Source organism: Nannospalax galili, unplaced genomic scaffold (genome assembly GCF_000622305.1).
Source record: "Nannospalax galili isolate Female #2095 unplaced genomic scaffold, S.galili_v1.0 scaffold875, whole genome shotgun sequence".
Classification (NCBI taxonomy): Eukaryota; Metazoa; Chordata; class Mammalia; order Rodentia; family Spalacidae; genus Nannospalax; species Nannospalax galili.
Genome location: NW_008337059.1, coordinates 3,232,073 through 3,250,083, shown reverse-complemented (window position 1 = coordinate 3,250,083; position 18,011 = coordinate 3,232,073). Strand labels below are relative to the sequence as shown.

The window sequence follows — 18,011 nt, the reverse complement described above, 5'->3', positions numbered from 1 at the left end:
TGACACCTTTTCCTTGATACCATCAAGGCGATTACTCTGTGAAACTGGAAGCATCATGAAGCAGGAGGCCTGGCAGCCAGCTCTTCACACCCACAACCAAATCTCTGCTTCCCTTTGCTTTCTACAGGAACCTGAGTCCTGTGGCTTCCCAAAGCATAGAGGAGGAGGGGAGGTTTTAGTCTAGCACAGGGCAGAAGGAAAAAGGCCTCTCTCTACAGACCCATCCCATCAGTCTCTATCTGGGGGTTTAAATCCAAGGCCTTGCACATGCTAGGCAAGTGCTCGGCTCCTGATCTGGAGCCTCTGCCGGTGACCAGGTCTCTTAGGAGAGCCTCCTTCGTTTTGCAGCACAAATTACTCATCAGCACACAAAAGATGCCGTGCCTGAATCTAGAACCCACAGAGGCGATTCTTCTTGAGCTCGTCGCTTTCGCTCAGAAGAGACCCACCCCTACCTTCAGAAATGACCTTCTTCACTGCGGCCAGGTAAGTCTCGGGCTCGTCGTCACAGGTGAGCTCCTGCCACTGGGCCCAGTCCGGAAAGAAGGCCTGGAAGTCGTCGTCGCTGGCCTGCACCCCGCAAAGCAGCCGCACCACGCGCTGCGGTGGGTGGAAGGCGCGCTGCAGCAGTGGCAGCAGGCCGGGCTGGCAGAAGCACTGCACCAGCTCGGCTGACAGCAGCACTAGCACGCAGCGCGCGCCGCGGAAGACCCGCAGATCCTCAGCCGAGAAGGAACTGTCTAGTCCCAGCCGGTGCGTCAGCATCTTCTGACTGCTGACCTGCCTGCAGGACAGGAAAAGGTCCTGTAGGTACTGGCACCATTCCTCAGCATCCCTGCTGTAGAAGATGAGAATGTCACATCCTCCACATCCTCGGGCACCCCCTGCAAGGAGACATGGAAGTTTGTTAGCATGCCTGCTCCTTCCAGAAGGCGTTCTGCAACAGGCCAGAAGCACTATCCAGCGGGGCCTGGCACCCTTGGTCTTCTGGGTCTACCTCTGGAATATCTTGTCTAGTCTCCTTCGTGCTTACAACCCACCAATGTGCCAACTAGACCAGACTCTTTGCCCAAACACATCACAATGTTCTAGATCCTTGAGACGAAGCCGTTGCTTCACCCACATGCTGCTCAGGCCTTGCCCTCCCCACAGCAGGTACAGTCCAGGACAGTAACAACAAGCAGTCATACAGACCTCGCTGTTCCGGCATCACCTGATAAACTCACTTAATCCTCACAGCATCCTTATCTGGTAGGAACCACTACTGGACTATTCTAAAGATGAGGAAAAAATATTGGTGTGGCAGGTTGAGTAATTCACACAGAGTTCAAAGCACAGTGGTACTCACTATTTGAACTTGGCTTGATTTGACCCTGAACCTAGTTCTGACTCAAATATAGTGAGTGGTCAAGAGCACAGGACCAGGAGGATCAGACGCCAGGGTCTGACCCTTGGCACAACCAACTGCCTCTGTCACCCTAGGAAAATCACTAAAATCTTCTAAGCCTCAGTTTACTCATCTGAGCATGGAAACAGCATCACATGAGTACGGAATTAGCTATTTCAGGTCACCTGATCAGCATAGAGCTTGAAAGGAAAAAAAAGAACTCTCAATAATCAGTCATTGGTGCCATCATCCTCATGTTAATAATGTATCAATGTATATGGAAACTGATTGAATTCATGACCTATAGCACACTATTCATACAGTCCCCATACCTGGTCTGTGACATGGATTTTCTTCTCCCTCTAACAAAGCACAGGCTCTGGGGGCTCACCTGGCCCACAGTCTTCATTTATAGTTAAAACAAATGCTTTGTGTGAGAAGATAAAGGAACTGACTCAAATTCATACTCAGCAAATAATAGTCTGGGTTCCCAGTCCAATCCTTTGCTCTAGCCCCTACTGCCTCCTATCAGGACATTTGTCAAGAATCTTATGAGAGATAAGTCACATCTTCCATGGATCAAAGCTTGAAGAAGCTTGGCTCCAAACATAACTTTGCCACTTCCAAGCACTGTTTCAACAGTCTATTCTGTGTATGATGGAAGAGGTGTGCACAGAGTACCTTTGCATCTTACAATGTGCCATGGGTCCTCCTCCTCTTGGAGAAGGACACTACATACATTTTGTGAAAAAGGAATCTAAGTTGTGTTTTCACAATTAAATGTCAGTCCTGGGACTGTTAAGATGGCTCAGCATGTAAAGGCACTTGCCTCGAACAAGCCTGGCAGCCTGAGTTTGATCCCCAGAAGGTGGAAGGAGTGAACCCACACCACAAAGTTGTCCTTTCACTTCCACATGCACGACATGGCATATGTGTTCACACACTCATCTACACACACACAATAACAATAAATAATGAAAAAAAATAAGTCAACCCTGGTCCACATATCACTGAGTGGTTCCAGGTGAGGTCACAGGCAGGACTGAGGCAAGATTTTGAGGCTCTAAGGTCTGAAAAGATCATGGGAAGAATCCTCTATGTAGCTAGCTTGAATGCTAAAGCCTCCTGTCTCCACTTCCCACGTCCTGGGATTTAGAGGTATGCGTCACCATGTCAAGCCGATGTTTTCAGAAGAACCGACAAGTGTACAAAGTGAAGGAGAGGAAGAACATAAGCATCCTTAGCAAGGCTTGGGGCTTGCTTGGGGCAATCTCTCTTGGGGAGAGACTGCTCAGTGGTTAAGAGCACTGGCTGCTCTTGCTGAGGCCTCGGTTTGGTTCCCAGCGCCCACACGGTGGCTAATAACAACTGTTCATAACTCCAATTCCAGGGGATCTGACACTCTCTTCTAACCTCTGTAGGCACTGCATGACACAGGCACACTCACATACATATAGGCAATACATTCATATGCTTAAAATAAAAATAATAATAAATAAAAATATTTTTTTTAAAAAAGGAAGTAAGTTTTGTAACCCAGGCACTGAGCAGGTAAAGGCAGAGGACCAGAAGTTCAATATCAGGCCAGCGAGATGGCTCAGCAGGTAAAGGCACTTGGTTGCCAAGCCTCACGACCCAAGTTCGATCCCTAGAACTCACACACAATAGAAGGAAAGAGACAACTCCCAAAAGCTGTCCTCTGGCCACCACATGCATGCCATGGCAAACACGCACACAAACACACACACATAATAAAATATAATAATTTTTTAAGTTCAAAGTCAACCTCAGTCACATATTAAGTTTGAGGCCAGCCTGGGCTACATAAAAATAAAAGTGAGGATGCACAGGTCTTTGAGACATACTGTCTTAGAAGAAAAGAACAATTGCCCTAAAGACCACATGGCTATGAGTGACTACTCCAATTTTATGAGGATTTAGTGACCCCAGAGCTTCCTCTCCAGTTCCTGCTTTTTGTAAACAGCACATCATAATAGTTGCTTTTCTTTAAATACTGAGTCATTAAGGAAAGCTTTATCTGTTTGGGTTTTTTTTTAATTTACTTGTATTTTATGTGTATGACATTTTGCCTGCATATATGAAAGTGCACCTGTGTCATTCAATGCCCGTGGAGGCCAAGAAGATCCCCTAGAACTGGAGTTATGAATGGTTGTTACCTGTCATGTGGGTGCTAGGAACTGAAGTGGGGTCCTCTGGAAGAGCAGTCAGTGCTCTTAGCTGCGTAGCCATCTCTCCCACCCCATTGTAATGAATCTTTCCTGGGCACTGACCATGTCACTCTGCTAAGCACCTCCGGTACACTCTCTCACTTAATCCTGAGGAGAATCCTTCAGAGCACATGCTCTCAAGACCCTCACTTGACAGATGACATTAAACCTCACTGAACATGAACTGCTGCCAAAAATTGCACTGTGAGGGACAGACCAGGTATTTGAACTCAGATACCACTAACTGCAGAGCCCCACTAACTGAGGAGCCCCATGATGTGAATTTCTAAAGTGTACCCTATTATTTAACCTTATTATTTAAAAAACAAGGAAATGCAAACTACAATTTAGAAAATATAATTAAAATAGATCTATTGTCATTAGTTTGGAATACCATTCTCTGATAAAAAAAAAGCCAGGACATCTTAGAGAAATGGCTGATTCTCTCATGATCTTAGGAATATGTATTCCAGGGGACAAGAAGCACCCCAAATGAGCCTGGAGCATCTTGCAGTAACAATAAATTAGGAAGTGCTCAAGCAAAAAGAAAAGGATGAACATATGTGAGAAGGAATGAGAGTCAACTGAAAGGGCTCCCCTATGCCCAGGCAGGAGTGAGAACAAAGCACAGAACAGTAGAGACTGAAAGACAAAGTATAAGAAAATGCCCACAAGCCCATACTGGTAGAATGAAGTGATCAAATAAATAACTGGAGAGAGGCTGGGGACGTAGCTCAGTGGCAGAACACTTGCCTAGCATGCACAAGACCCTCACTGCAATCCCCAGCACCTCAAATAATAAAATAGCAAGAATCAAAAACTGAAGCAAAAAGACAAAATTTTTATACATAAGAATTACAGATAGTTTCAGATAATTTCTCAAATGATAACCCCACCCTCCAGGAAATATAACACGACATCTCTTAAATGTGGGCTATGGCTACTGATTTCATTCCAAAGAGCAAAATGTGGAAAGACAGAGAAAATAACTTCACAGTGGACGAATTCCATATCAAAGTCGATATCAACAACCAGGGATAATGTTAATAGTCTAATCACGAGAAAAACATCTGATAAACTCAACTGAGGGACATTCTACAAAATCACTGAGTACTCCTCAGGACTGTCAAAGTGGGGAAAGGAGGATGAATATGTATGATTGACTACATTGTATACATGTATGAAATTCTCAATGAACAAATTAAATATGTTATGTATTTTTAAAAGACTGTCAAAGTGATAAAAATCTAAAGGAATATGATAAAATCCCAACCAAGAGGAGCCTGAAGAGACATCATTAGTAAATGTATCAATGGTATGGCAGGTGGGAACCTGGGACGGAGACAGGACACTGTAGAAAAACTAAGTAAACTAGAATAATTCATCACCCAAAATGTGGGAAGCTGAGGAAGGGGAATCATGAATTGGAGTCCAACCTGGGATATGTAGTGACTTCCAGGGTAACCTGAGCTACATGGTGACATCTTGTCTCAAAAGACTCCCCCTAAGATAGTAATTAATCAATACCATAGCAGTTGTAGCATACTAATCTGAATTGCTATTGAGAAGGGAAACTGGGCTTAGAACATACAGAAACTCTCTGCATGTCTTTGCAGTTTTCCTGGAAATCTAAAACTGTTCCAAAATAAGTTTATTAAAAATAAAATTAAATGTGGAAAACAGCTATTTAAAATGGCTTATTCCACTGGGCATGGTGGCACACACCTGTAGTGTGTGCACTTGGAGGCAGAGGCAGGCAGGTCTCTGTGAGTTCAAGGCCAGCCTGGTCTACATAGCGAGCTCCAGGCCAGCTGGGGCTACAGAGAGACCCTGTCTCAAGAAGACCAAAAATAAATAAATAAGTAAATAAATAAATAAATAAATAGTCTTGTTCCTGGGTTCTAAGTTGAAATTCAATCCCCTCTGAGTAAGAGTATTTAAGAAGGAAGTGGTTAGTGCCTCAGACAAGTTAATATCACAACCTATTTGGTCACTGACCTGTAGTGTGACTTCAACCAATATCCTAAATCTAGGCAAATCTGATCTCAATGTAAATGACGGCAATTAAATCTACATTCGTCCTGAATACTGAGGTGCTGCTGAAACAGAAAGCTGGGGAAGTTGTAAAAAAGTCCAAAGTGGAAGTTCAAGTTCCTCCCTGACCTACTGGGAACAGGACAGAACTGTGTGCTTTGTCAGCAGTCCTCTGCTGTGGGGGAATGGCCCTCTTCTAAATCGCTTCTCTTACTGCTTTACCTATTTATTTACTTTTATTTTAAATTAAAATATATAGTGCTTACCCAAAAATTAGTGTACAGAAGTATTCAAAGAATAAAAAACATACTTTAAAATTCAGATTTCCCAACATCCTCTCATGAAATTGTTTGGACATGGCCTACTTAAAGACATATTTTCCATTGAAAATGTGTCATGTCTTTTTTCAAAGATTTATTCATTTGATTTTATGTGTTTTGCCTGCATGTACATATGTGCACCACATGTGTGCCTGGTACCCAGTGCCCATGGAGGCCAGAAGAAGGTGTTGGATCCCCTGGAACTGGAGTTACAGACCTTGAGAGCTGCCATGTGGTTGCTGGAAACCAAACATGGGTCTTCTGCAAGAGCAGCAAGTGCTCTTAATTGCTGAGCTAGCTCTCCAGTCCCTAAAAATGTGTTCTATCTTGAGAGAAGATTCAAAGGACTTATACAAAGTATACTATACATCTATATATGAACTAATTAGCATACCTTCAAAAATTACTCTTTCTTGCTCTCCTTTCTAAAAATGATACTATACCCACACATGCATTTGTCTACATATATACATGTATACATTATAGGCTAGGATTTGCATATGTGGGAAAACATGAGGTTTTCTTTCTTTCTGCGATTGGGCGACCGTGCTTAATATTATACATTCTAGGTTCATCCATTTTTCTGCAAATTTAGTGATTTCATTATCCATTTGCTGATGGACAACTAGGTTGGTTCCATTTCCTTGCTACAGTGAACAGAAGAGTAATAAATTATTAAGAGAAACAATACGCAAACCAACAAGGAGCCCATAAACCCCTGACTGAACTGAGAAAAGGGCTTTGTTCTAGTGGTGCTTGAAGAACAGGTTTGACTACAGGAGAAAGAGCGGATGGGAGGAGAGGAAGGGGCTGACTGGTGGCAATCGAGAGTCAGTGGTGGGAAAAAACAGTGACTAAAAAAGAAAGGACACTGAATGATTCAGAGTCCACCTGAGAAAAGAACAGAGAGGAAGTGCCTGCAGGTGACCTTGGCACCCTGTCCATTTGGTCTGGAGCCCTGTCCATTTGGTTGGCATACCAATTTTTAAAAATTTTTATCTATTATTATTTTGTGTGTATGATGTGTGCGTGTTTATGAGTTTGCATGCATGGCACACATGTAGAGGTCAGGGGACAACTTGCAGGAGTCAGTTCTCTTCTTCTACCACGTGTAGCCTGGGACTGAACTCAGATCATCAGGCTTGGCAGCACGTACTTTTACCAGCTGAACCATCTCACTGGCCCCTGAGCACCATATTTAAAGAGGAATGTAAGATAGGGAAGGCAACCAGGATTGGGCTTGGCAAGAGTATAGGAAGACCTCAGGGATCAAGTGGAAGTATAGATCACAGAAAACATGGACAGTCCTTCTGGCCTTATGGTGCTATAATGGATCCAGGAATGGCAGAAGGATCTAGAAGCAAGAAGTCTGGAGAGAGGGGGCAGGACAAGCTCTGAGAGCTTCCCTAAAATTCCTGGAGGCCAAGGTTGAAGGAGGGCTCTAGTCTTCAGCAGCTGCAGACCTGGCTCCTTGGGGGAAGTCCCAGCCTGTTCGTTGCTCTGTCTGGTAAACAGGACAGACACCATCGGGGCTAGAGACTATTCCAGCATAGGCTGATTCTGTTTCATTTCATCTCACTACTCAAGCATCTTTCGAGGCCAGGGAGCCAAGATCCTCCAGGGTTTCAAGAGGCAAACATGTCTTTCTGGAAACAAAAGACGAAGCTTACCCTTGAATGGAAGGGAATTTAAGAAGAACCGAGGATTAGATCCTAAAGAGGAATAAAGTATCAACAGAGGCTACAGTTGGGTGAAATTTGAACACATTGAGCTGTGTGAAAGAAGTCAGTCATCAAAACTATGATGTGATCCCATTCATACACAAGTCCACAGCAGGAAAATCTAGAGACAAGATAGATCAAATTGAAGAAGAGGTGAGAACGAGGGGAAACTCTCTTTGAGGGGAAGAACTTTTTCTCAAATTTACTATATCAATGGCTACACATATCTACGAAGACACTAAAAACCATTTCATAGTATTTTTTCAGGCATGTTCAACCAGCAGCCCATGGGCCAGAATAGCCATGAATGGGACTCAGTTCATCTGGAGATGATGTCATGTCATAGTATCAAAAGGTTGGACACCACCTCCCATCATGTAAACATATCATAATGACATCGTTTTAAAAATAAGGAAACCATGGAGGAGGGTGGGGTGGATGACTTCCAAGCATGGCATGTTGAGAAGAAGTATTGCTTCTCCCCACTATGACCTGCCCCCATAGGTATTTGTACCTCTAAACCTCAAGGAGCCTGAGGGACCTGAGGGGCCCAGTTCCCACTCACAACACCTGGTGGGGTATCTCACTGCAGAGGATACTGACAGCAAGAAGTTTGGATAACTTCAACCCTTAGTCTGCATAAAGCCCCCAGTTTGGCTTCTGGGATAGGGTCCCCTGAGAAACCTAAGTCCACCTCCCACCCCAGCCCCTTTTTACGCTTACTGGAGCCAGTGTTCTAGACACTGGACCCTGAGAGCTAGCTGCTTGGCCTCTTCTCCTCAAAGGCTCCCCAGTTTGCTGTTTCCAGTAGGCGGCAGCCTGTCCCAGCCAGAAAAGGAGGCAAGGGCTTCACCAGCTCCTTTTTTCCCAAATTGCCCACCCTCCCAGCCACACTGGTTGCTCCCTGTGTCTTGAACACAAGGCACAGACCACTTGCCTGGGGGTCTCTCCTCCACAGGCCACTTTCCTCTTCTCCTCCAGGTCTTGACTCATTTCCCTTGTTCTCCAAGACTTCACCTGGCCACTCCATTTAAAATCCTAACTCAAACCCCCTCATCCCTCTCTGTGTTTTCTCATAGCACATACCATGCCAAGTACTTTCCTATGGCTTCCCTGTCCCCTCAGTTCCATGGGGGCATGCCTTTTTTCCTCTTGCTTCCTGAATGGCCACTAAACACCTAGTACAGTGCCTGGAAACAATAAGCATGTGATAAATATTTATCCAATGAACAAACTCCCTCTGTGGAACCCTGCCTTGCCTTTCAGTGGAATGTGTAGACCAGGAACCTCTAATTACCCCAGGGCTCCTTACTCCCAGCAGCTTCTAACCTACAGAGCTCGGCTAGGGAGCCACAAGGTTGAGATGAACCACCTTTCCATTCGATTCAATAACAGGGCCTGTACCATCAGAGCCTTTTCCACAATAGTTCCAAAGCACCATGTGACCTCAAGCTAGACCTTGGTAGATCTGGAGAAATCATGAATTGAGCTGGAAAATACAAATAAGTCCACCCAAAAACCGTGACTGTCTCTCTTCTCATCTATGGAGTCCCTGATTACTTACTGCTTTCTTGCACACCACCAAAAACTTGTGGTGAACAGAGACCAGGCTGACCTGCTGACCACCAAGAACACAACAGGTATAGACTAGTGTGCATTGGGGTGTAGAGTCAGGGCTCCTTAGATGTCTGTCAATATCATTAGTTGGTTTGTGCTGGACCTCAGTGAGCAAGAACTTGCCAAGTATATACATATACACATCCATGAGCCCAAAAGGATCCAAGACCAGCCAGAAAAGACCCATGGCAACTTCTGATATGTAGATTTGCCCATCAGTCATCTAGGCCCCAAAGTTCCACAGAGAACATGGGAAAGATAACGATAAAAAGAACAGTGTGTTTAGTATTTTAAGCAAAATTCCAAAGAGGAAAGACAAACCCGGTGGAGGACGAAGCTGGCCCTTCTGATCTCCCAGGTCTACCTAGGACTGCCTGAGCGCCCCCTATTGATCGAACAGACCCTAAGAGATCGGGGGAGAGGGGGCCACAAAGTTAGACCACAGAGAGTTAGAAAGGACAAACTCCAATGAGAGTAGGAGGGAGAAAGGGAGACTCAGAAGCTGGGGTCGAGGGCGAGGCCCAGGCTGGCGCTGGAAAGAATCGCGCACAGGCTGGTTAGAGGAAACGTTAAAAAGTTCGGAGAGCAAGATTGCAACAGGGAACAGAGAAAAGACCTGAAAGAACCCAAGCTCATTGCACCGAAGACGCAGAGAAGCGCTGGATGGCATCAGAGGCGTCTGGGGGACCAGAGTGCGCGAGCCCGGAGCTGGGAGCCGCGCCTGCTACCCACCTGAGGCTGCCATGCCGCCGCGGGCACAGTTCGCATCCCCGGCCGGTCGGCGCCCGGTGCCCGGTGCCCGCAATCGCGGCGGGCGGCGTCCCTGGCGGGGGGAGGGAGGGGAGCCCGGCTCGTTGCAGGACAGCTGTGACTCTGACGCTTCCTCTCGCGGGGCATCAGGGACTCGCCGCGGGGGCGTGTCCACAGGGTCCGCCCCGCCTGCGGGACTTGGCGTGGCACCTGCACGCGCGGCCGTTGGGGAGGGGAAGTGAGAAGCCCACGCAGGCCCGACGGCTCCCCACACGGCCGTCGGTTCGCACCAAGTGTTCCAACGCCTTGGGAAAGCAGGCCGCTACTCCGCTGGCTGCCAAAAGAGGGCCCCCGAGGTGGGGCACTGGAGGAGGGAAAAGAGGCGGGCAGGGCTGGAGGGTCTCTGGGACCTGATACCATGTATAGCACAACTGTCCCAATCACCTCACCCCTTAGGGCTTGTCCCTGAGACGCCGCCCCAAGAAAGGGGGAGGGCCTGGACAAGGGGATGGAGGGGCACCTGGCTTTGGGGGTTGGCGTTGCCCTTGGGTGCCCTCCTGTGACCCTTCTGCAGCTCCTTGGATCTGGTCCCCTGAGCGCACACTGGCGTTAAATAGTCTTATTTGGTAGATGGATGTAAGTTATTGCCAGGCCTTTTGATCATCATTTCCTTTTGGCTCTCTTCTGACACCCTCCACTTAAAAAAAAATTTTTTTTTATTACATTTTCATTTATTTGTTTTGGGATGAGTATATGCATGTGTATGTCTCGGGGCACATAGAGAGGTCAGAGGCTAACTGCAGGATTCTGTTCTCTCCTTCCACCCTGTGGAGGTCTTTGGGGGCAAGGTTGGCAGTGGTGGGCATCACTGTGAGACTCTGGGAGAATGCCATCAGATAGAACAAGTCATTACTGTCATAGTAACCAACATCCAAGTGTCAACCTGGACTAGTGGAAAAAAGGCAGAGAAGAGGGATGTGTGATGGGGACAGAAATCTAGTTTAAAGACGGGCCCTGAATTCTTTACCTGAATCCTTCACTAAACACCGAGGGGGCAAACAGTGACCCTCAAAGTCTTCTACTTCCTGGTGTGGATGGTGAGGGGATCCCAGGTCAGATGATGCCAGGCTCAAACACTGACTTTCTACCTCCTACCTTGGCTAGAAGCCTCTCTCATGTTTCACAGGCCTTTGGACCTAGCTGGCCTGCACTTTCTGTTGGAATAATTTCCACTGGTGTCCCTGCCAAGTCCCTGATGTCCCCATTTCAGATGTGTGGTCCTCCCTTCCTGCTGGTCCCTTATTAGGAAGTAAGGGCCCTTTCCTGACTTCTAACTATGAGGATCTGGACAACTTTTAACCTAAAAGATATTCCTACACTTGCTCCAAAAGTTAAAGTCATCTGCCAGCTGTGGGTACACTCAGGCACTGAGTCAGCTGGCCACATTCGTCACACTGTAGAGCAACACTGACCCCTGGAATTTGGCTGGGAAGAGGACCCAGAAGCCAATATTCCCTGGGTGGAAGGGAATGTAACCTGATCCTCTTTCCTCTAGTGGATAGGATCAAGTTGGGGGATGTAGCGTCTCCAGTTTTGCACATCTGTGGTTGCAGAATGTGGCCTGGGAGAGGAATGCAACTGCCCTCCAAAGAGCCCACCATGTAGGCTTGTAGAAGGATAAGGAACTCAAACCTAGCTGTTGCCTGCCAGTCCAGTTTGACATGGCAAACAGGAGAGCCAGAGGTGGCACATAGGGCAAAGAGAGAGAAACTCCTATTCCTTACATCAGGATATTATTTTTGAAATCTCAGTCCTAGGGAGTGGGGTCTTTGCTGGGCAAAAGGTGGAGGTGAAGGAGCATGCTGCAGTGGGTGGTCTTACTCCAGCCTAATTCTCTTAGCTTTCCAATGAGACTGGTATTGATAGTATATCTCTGCAGATCAAGAGGTTAAGAACTTCTGTCCACAGGTACACACAGGGCTATTTGAACCCAACCACTGTGGTTCAAGAGCTCCTACACTCAAGTATAAATGCATGGTAGACCTCCTATAGACTGAAGGGCCCAATAAGTCACCACAAGCCTGTGCCAGCATCATTTCCATGGCAAGTGGGCATGGCAGAAGCTCTGTTACCTGTGGGCTCTCTCTGCCATCCCTGAAGTGTCCAACTCTCTCAGGAAAGAGCCACCTGGGAATGGGTGCTTGCCTCGCATGCCTCTCTCTCTGCCTACCTCCCCTTCCACCCTTCCATGCTCTGAACTTGGCAGCTCCTTGGAGGCGGGTCTCTGTCTCTTCACACCCCATTTCCAGTATCTAGCATGGGGCACAGCACACAGTAGAACTTCAACTGTGTTGGTTATTTGTTTTTAAATCACCAAATCCAAGTGGCTCACTTTCCAGGGGAGGTGAAAATGTACAGTTTAAGTGACCTGCCTCAGGCCCCACCACCTTCATCTGAAGGTCTTAGTCTTAACATTGTTTCAGAGTCCAAGGAGACTGTATATACCATCAGGTAGAAAGCATGCAGATAGGATGACATGGGATGGGCAGGTTGGGGAAGAGATTCCTGGTTTTTCCTGGTAAACACTCTGGATTGATAAAGACTACTGCCCCTTCTACCTGCTCCAGACAGTTTAAGCCTGACCCAACAGGGCATCCATTATATTAAAACCTAGTGCAGGCAACTGCAGAATATTTCTAACATTTCAGGAGCAAGTAGCTTTGCAAATGAAGACTAGAAGCCTATTTCCTAAAAAAAAATATATGAAGGGGTTTAAATGGAGTTACCCTATAACAGAGTGGGGGAATAATGTCTCCCCCAGATACCACAGGCTATCAAAATGCCCGTTGTCAGGTATGGGTTACCTCTTTTCACGCTGTTGGCCAGTGGGATCCCATAGGTCCCCAAAACAATATAGGCTATTGCCATTGCTCTTGGTTACGTTCTAGAACTTGATGGTAAGACACCACTAATACCACATGCCTGAATCATAGGATATGGAAAAATCAAGCTGGTACCAACCTTGAAGCTTCATTCCTTCTGGCTAGCTTTTATAGTGCTGGAAGGTTCTATGCATGCAACTAGGAAACAAAATTCAACAGTCTTATCCAGTTGTGAACCCAGAGAGCTACAATAACTACTGGCCTGGCAAGATCTACCCACTGGTACAATAGTGGCATGAATGTTATAGGGGTGATTAAGCACTTTCTAATTGGATTTAAAGCCCACTTCACAAGGTGGAACTCATGTCTGGTACTATTAACTGGGCCAAAACCATGGCTGGCTAGGTCATAGACCCTAAGGGAGAACCTATCGCTATTATTCCACTAAATGGTCATAATTAATAAACTTCCCCCTAAGTTCTTATCTTTATACCCACAGGTTAGTGCATCTCTCAAACCCCTTTCAAAAAAGCTTCTTTTTACATAAGAGACCCAAAACTGGCCAAAGTGCAGAGAACAAAAGACTGTGGCATTCTCAGCTCTAAATGGGACATCTATATCATGCTTCCTCATCCCAAGGTAGAGGGATCACTTAGAAAAGGTGGAAAGATTTGCAAAAGCCAGGGGGCATTGAGGCCTGTAGCAAAATAGTATTTTCTGGACATGAAAGTGCACACATGAATGCAGAGCAGGTGGAACAGCATGCACAAGACTTGCACAAGATCAAGCCAGCCAAACTCCCAGCGTGGATGGGGGAGGGACTAATGAAGCCCCACCCGATATGAAGAGCTATTGTCAGTTGATGGCTGGTGGGGGAGGGAGTTCTCCTCAGGAATACAGGCCCTGAGAGGCTACCCATGTTCCAATAGACACACATACAGACAGCACTGAATGGATTCAGTGGGTATTTAAAAGATTTTTTTTTGTCTTTTTGAGACAGAGTCTCCCTGTAGCCTGAGCTGTCCTAGAACTCACTATGTAGACCAGGCTGGCCTTGAACTCACAGAGATCTGCCTGCCTCTGCATCCCAAGTGCCAGGAGTACAGACGTGCGCCACCTCGCCCGGCAAAGGAGAGCACATGAAGTTGAGAGGAACAGTGGTGGGAAGGACAGAGGAAGAAAAGAGGGTGGATTTGATCAAGATATTACATGCATGTATGAATATTAAATAAGATTTTTTTTTTACAAAATCACAAGAAGCCTCACCTGTAAGAATACAATCATCTTCTTCATGCACCAAAGTGGCTACTCTCCCTGAAGGTCCTGTCTCAGCTCAGAGGCTCCTCTGTGGAGCATTTTAAGCAGTAGCAATGCCATTTCCAGGCCTGGGGTGCAAGTTCAAAGACACAGGGTACTAGGCATCTGCTGTTTGGGCCCAATAAGGTAATTATCCTGAATCATTGTCATTTGATCAATGAGTATTAAATCTGGACTATGAATTTGAATCCCCTCATTGCTCAAGAGCTTCCTGCTTTGCCCTGGGTTGCAGTTCCAAAGCCTGTCAGATGTCCTGTGTTGCTGCCACAATCCCCAAACAGAAGTGACATTAGGAATGTAGAAAAAGAGTGCCATAGGGATTGCTGGTTGCTCACCTAATATCCATTCTCTCTTTGTTTCTTAGTAGCTGAATTCCAATTTTATTTGGGGGTAGCAATGTGCCCCACTAAAAGACCCCACTCTCCAGCCCCTCTTGCAAATTCGCAGAGGGCAACAAGATACAAATGAAAGATGTTCAGTGTGGACTCTCTAGGAAAGTTCTTTATAAGAAGTTTAACTCTGCTGGCAGATACCTTTTTTTCCTTTATACTATTTTATTAGCTCCTACTTGGAATGTAAATGAGATGGTTAGAGATCCAGTAGTATTCTTGAAACATGAAGTCATCATGTGGATAAAGCCATACACTAAGGATGGTACTACTGGAAGATGAGCAGAGGCTGACTTCCTACTGTGATAGTTTTAATTACCAACTTGACACAGACTAGAATCGCCTGGGAAGAGAGTCTCAATGAAGGATTGTGTAGATCAGATCAGCCTGTGGGCATATCTGTGGGGGGTTATCTTGTTTATGTTAACTGATGTGAAAAGATCCAGTCTACAGTGGGCAGCATCATTCCCTAAAGCAGGGGATCCTGGACTGTATAAGTGCAGAAAGGGTGCTGAGCTAAAGCATGCATACATTCTTCTCTGTGCCCTTGACCTAGCTGTTTCCCAAGTCTCTACTGCCTTGGTCTCCCCACTATAACCTGGAATTGTGAGACAAAACAAATCTTTTCTCCTCTAAGTTGCTTTTTGTCTGGGCATTTTATTGTAGCAACAGAAATGAAATTAGGATATCTATTAACCGCGGAGTTTCCTAAGAAGCTCCAAGCTTCCCACTTCAGACTTTTTTGCCATAAGAGAGATCAGTGCATCTCTATTGTGTTTGGGTTGTGATTGTTGGAGTATTTGACTGTTACGTGGCCATGAATGGGATACAACATGATACATGAATGGGAACCAACTCTTGATGAGCACCAACTATAATGCATGAACCTTCCTGTGATGTCTTGTTTGATGCTCACAATAATCCTCCTTGTGGGTGTTATTTCCACAGGTGAGGATGCTCTGAGTCAGTGATGTGAAATACTCTCCCAGGGTCATTCAGCAGGCCTCAGAACTACAGTCCAATCCTATGTCAGTCTGAGGCATAGGATGATGATATAGTGTATACCTTCCAGAGAGTTCATTTAAAAGTACTTACTGAGGCTATGTGGGTTCTCTCAGTTGGGGCCCTGGTGAATCCTCAGCCCTTCCAGTCATGTGCAGATGGTCCCTGCACTCGTGCATGAAGCATATCTTACACACATTCTACTTCTGCCTTTTGAAGTGCTGAAGCAGAAAGTCTGGTCAGCTGTGATAAAAATTCAGGAGTACTTGGCCCCAGATGCTTAGAGTATTTGAGTAAGGTTAGATCTTAAGAGACATTAGTTGACATGTGGAAACTAAGGCCAAGGCCAAAAATGACCTTTCTCATACTTCAAGTCAGAGGCAGAACGAGGGCTGGCATTCCCAGTCTGATTCCTCATCTGATTTATTTTTTTTCCTGAATCTGACTAGCTACTTTTACCTACTAGTACATTCTTTTCTTTATACTATGATTTGACTCTGTAAGGGTTTTATTTTCCTAAATAAATCTATCACTAGCTTCCAGAAGACACCCAATCTTGAACCTCTCATAAGTCTTACTTGATTATGACAAATGGTTCTTTGTACAGATTACTGATATTTCCTTAAGGATTTTTGCATCTGGGCTGATGGGGGCCTAGATGTTTTAGTTACTTGTCTTGTTGCTGTGACAAACTACTTGACAAAGATGACTTAAGAAAAGGAGGCTTTATTTTGCCTCACTGGTTAATAATACAGTCCTCTAAAGCAGGGAAATCGTGGTGGCAGAAGCTTGGGGCCACTGGTCTCATCGTGTCTGCAGTCCGGAAGCAGAGAGCAATAAATGCTGTGCTTAGCTCGCGCACCTCCTTCTTTTTATTCAGTTCAGGACCGGCAACCCAGGGAATGCTGCCACCCACAGTAGGCAGGTCTTCCAACATCAATTAACCTAATCTAGATAATCCCACACAGGCCAGCCCAGAGGCTTGTCTCCCTAGAAGATTACAGATCTTGTTAAGTTGACAATTGAGATTAGCCATCACAGGGATATTCCATAAATTTCTTTTCTTTGATGTCTTTTGTCAGTGTTTGGTATCGAGATTAATCTGGATCCATAAAATAATCTTAGAGAATTCCTTTGCCTCTATTTTCTGATAGACAAAGACCAATGTTATTTCTTTCTTATATTTCTGATAGAAATAAGCAGCAAAACTATCCAAGCTGATGTTTCTCTATTAGTATTAGACCTCACGAGCAATCCCAACTTCTTCAATAGATACGAAACTACTCAGATTTTACATTTCATCTTGTGCCAATTTGTTGACAAATATTGTCTCACAAATTTGTCTGTTTTATCTGAGGCTTTTCAGGTTTACTGACTTGAGGCTACTTACAATATTCCTTTTTATGTCTGTAAGATCTGTAATGATGGTTCCTCTTTCATTTCAGATATTGATAATTTGTTCTCCCTCCCCGCCCCCTTCGGCTTCTACCAGCCTACATAGTTGTTTATGTGCTTTATTTACCTTGCCAAAACCCAACTTTCAGTTTTGTTAATTTTTCTATGGTGATCTATTTCATTGACTTCACTCATCTTTATTATTTCCCCCTTTGTCCTTTGGGTTCTAATATTTTCCAATGTCCCTTGTGATTACTTCTTTGAGCCATGGGTTATTTATTTAAAAGCAAGTCAATCTCCAAACATTCAGATTTTTAAAAGAAAGGTGACTGGTATTGATTTCTAACTTCATTCCATTATGATCAGAAAGCAGACTGTGCTTCTGACTTTTCAAATGTATCAATATCTATGGTCCAGCTTATCATCTACCTCAGTGAATGTGCATATGAAAAGAATACATATCCTTTGGTTGTTGGGTATGGTGACAGTTATACAAGATGGCTTCTGGGTAACAATGGATTCCCTTGGCATGATGAGTGAACTTGAAGATTCTTTAAGCAGATGGTTGTTTTGGCTGGACTCAACCCCCAGTTATTCCCCACTATGGTGTGTGGCAGAGCTTTCTGCCAAGTTCTTGTAGTCTTTAAAGGCCTCTTGCAACCTACCCTGCATAAGAATGGTTCTGCGGTTGGGAGGTTGGAATTGGGCTGCACTTAAGCAGTCTGTAGCTACCCTCTCTTTCTGGATCCTGCCAGAGATGACCTTCCTTTCTAGATATAGCATTCTTTGATTCTTCTAGACAAGAAGATTGTGTCAGCTCATTCTGAATCTCAGCTGCCTCTCAGGCCCAGAACTTGGCAAAATCTGGGAAATGGAGAAGTCCAATGTGATCCCCACCCCTGCCCCAAGTGTCTCCTCAGCCACTGTCTGCCTGCCTTTACTTGCTCTTCAGGACCTTCAGGCAGTTGT

The 18,011-nt window shown here is 45.3% G+C and overlaps 1 protein-coding gene across 1 annotated transcript in view; it reads right to left on the bottom strand.

Annotated features, from left to right (window-relative positions):
* The window catches only part of Pik3ap1 (phosphoinositide-3-kinase adaptor protein 1), a 122,599-nt gene extending 112,222 nt beyond the window's left edge, over positions 1–10,377 (bottom strand). Inside the window, exons 1-2 of the mRNA XM_029563050.1 lie at positions 10,040–10,377; positions 456–884 (exon numbers count right to left, since the gene is read on the bottom strand). Of these exons, the coding sequence (XP_029418910.1) occupies positions 456–884; positions 10,040–10,052 (442 nt within the window). The 5' untranslated portion in view covers positions 10,053–10,377. The remainder of the gene's footprint in view (positions 1–455; positions 885–10,039) is intronic.
* Positions 10,378–18,011: the final 7,634 nt, after the last annotated feature.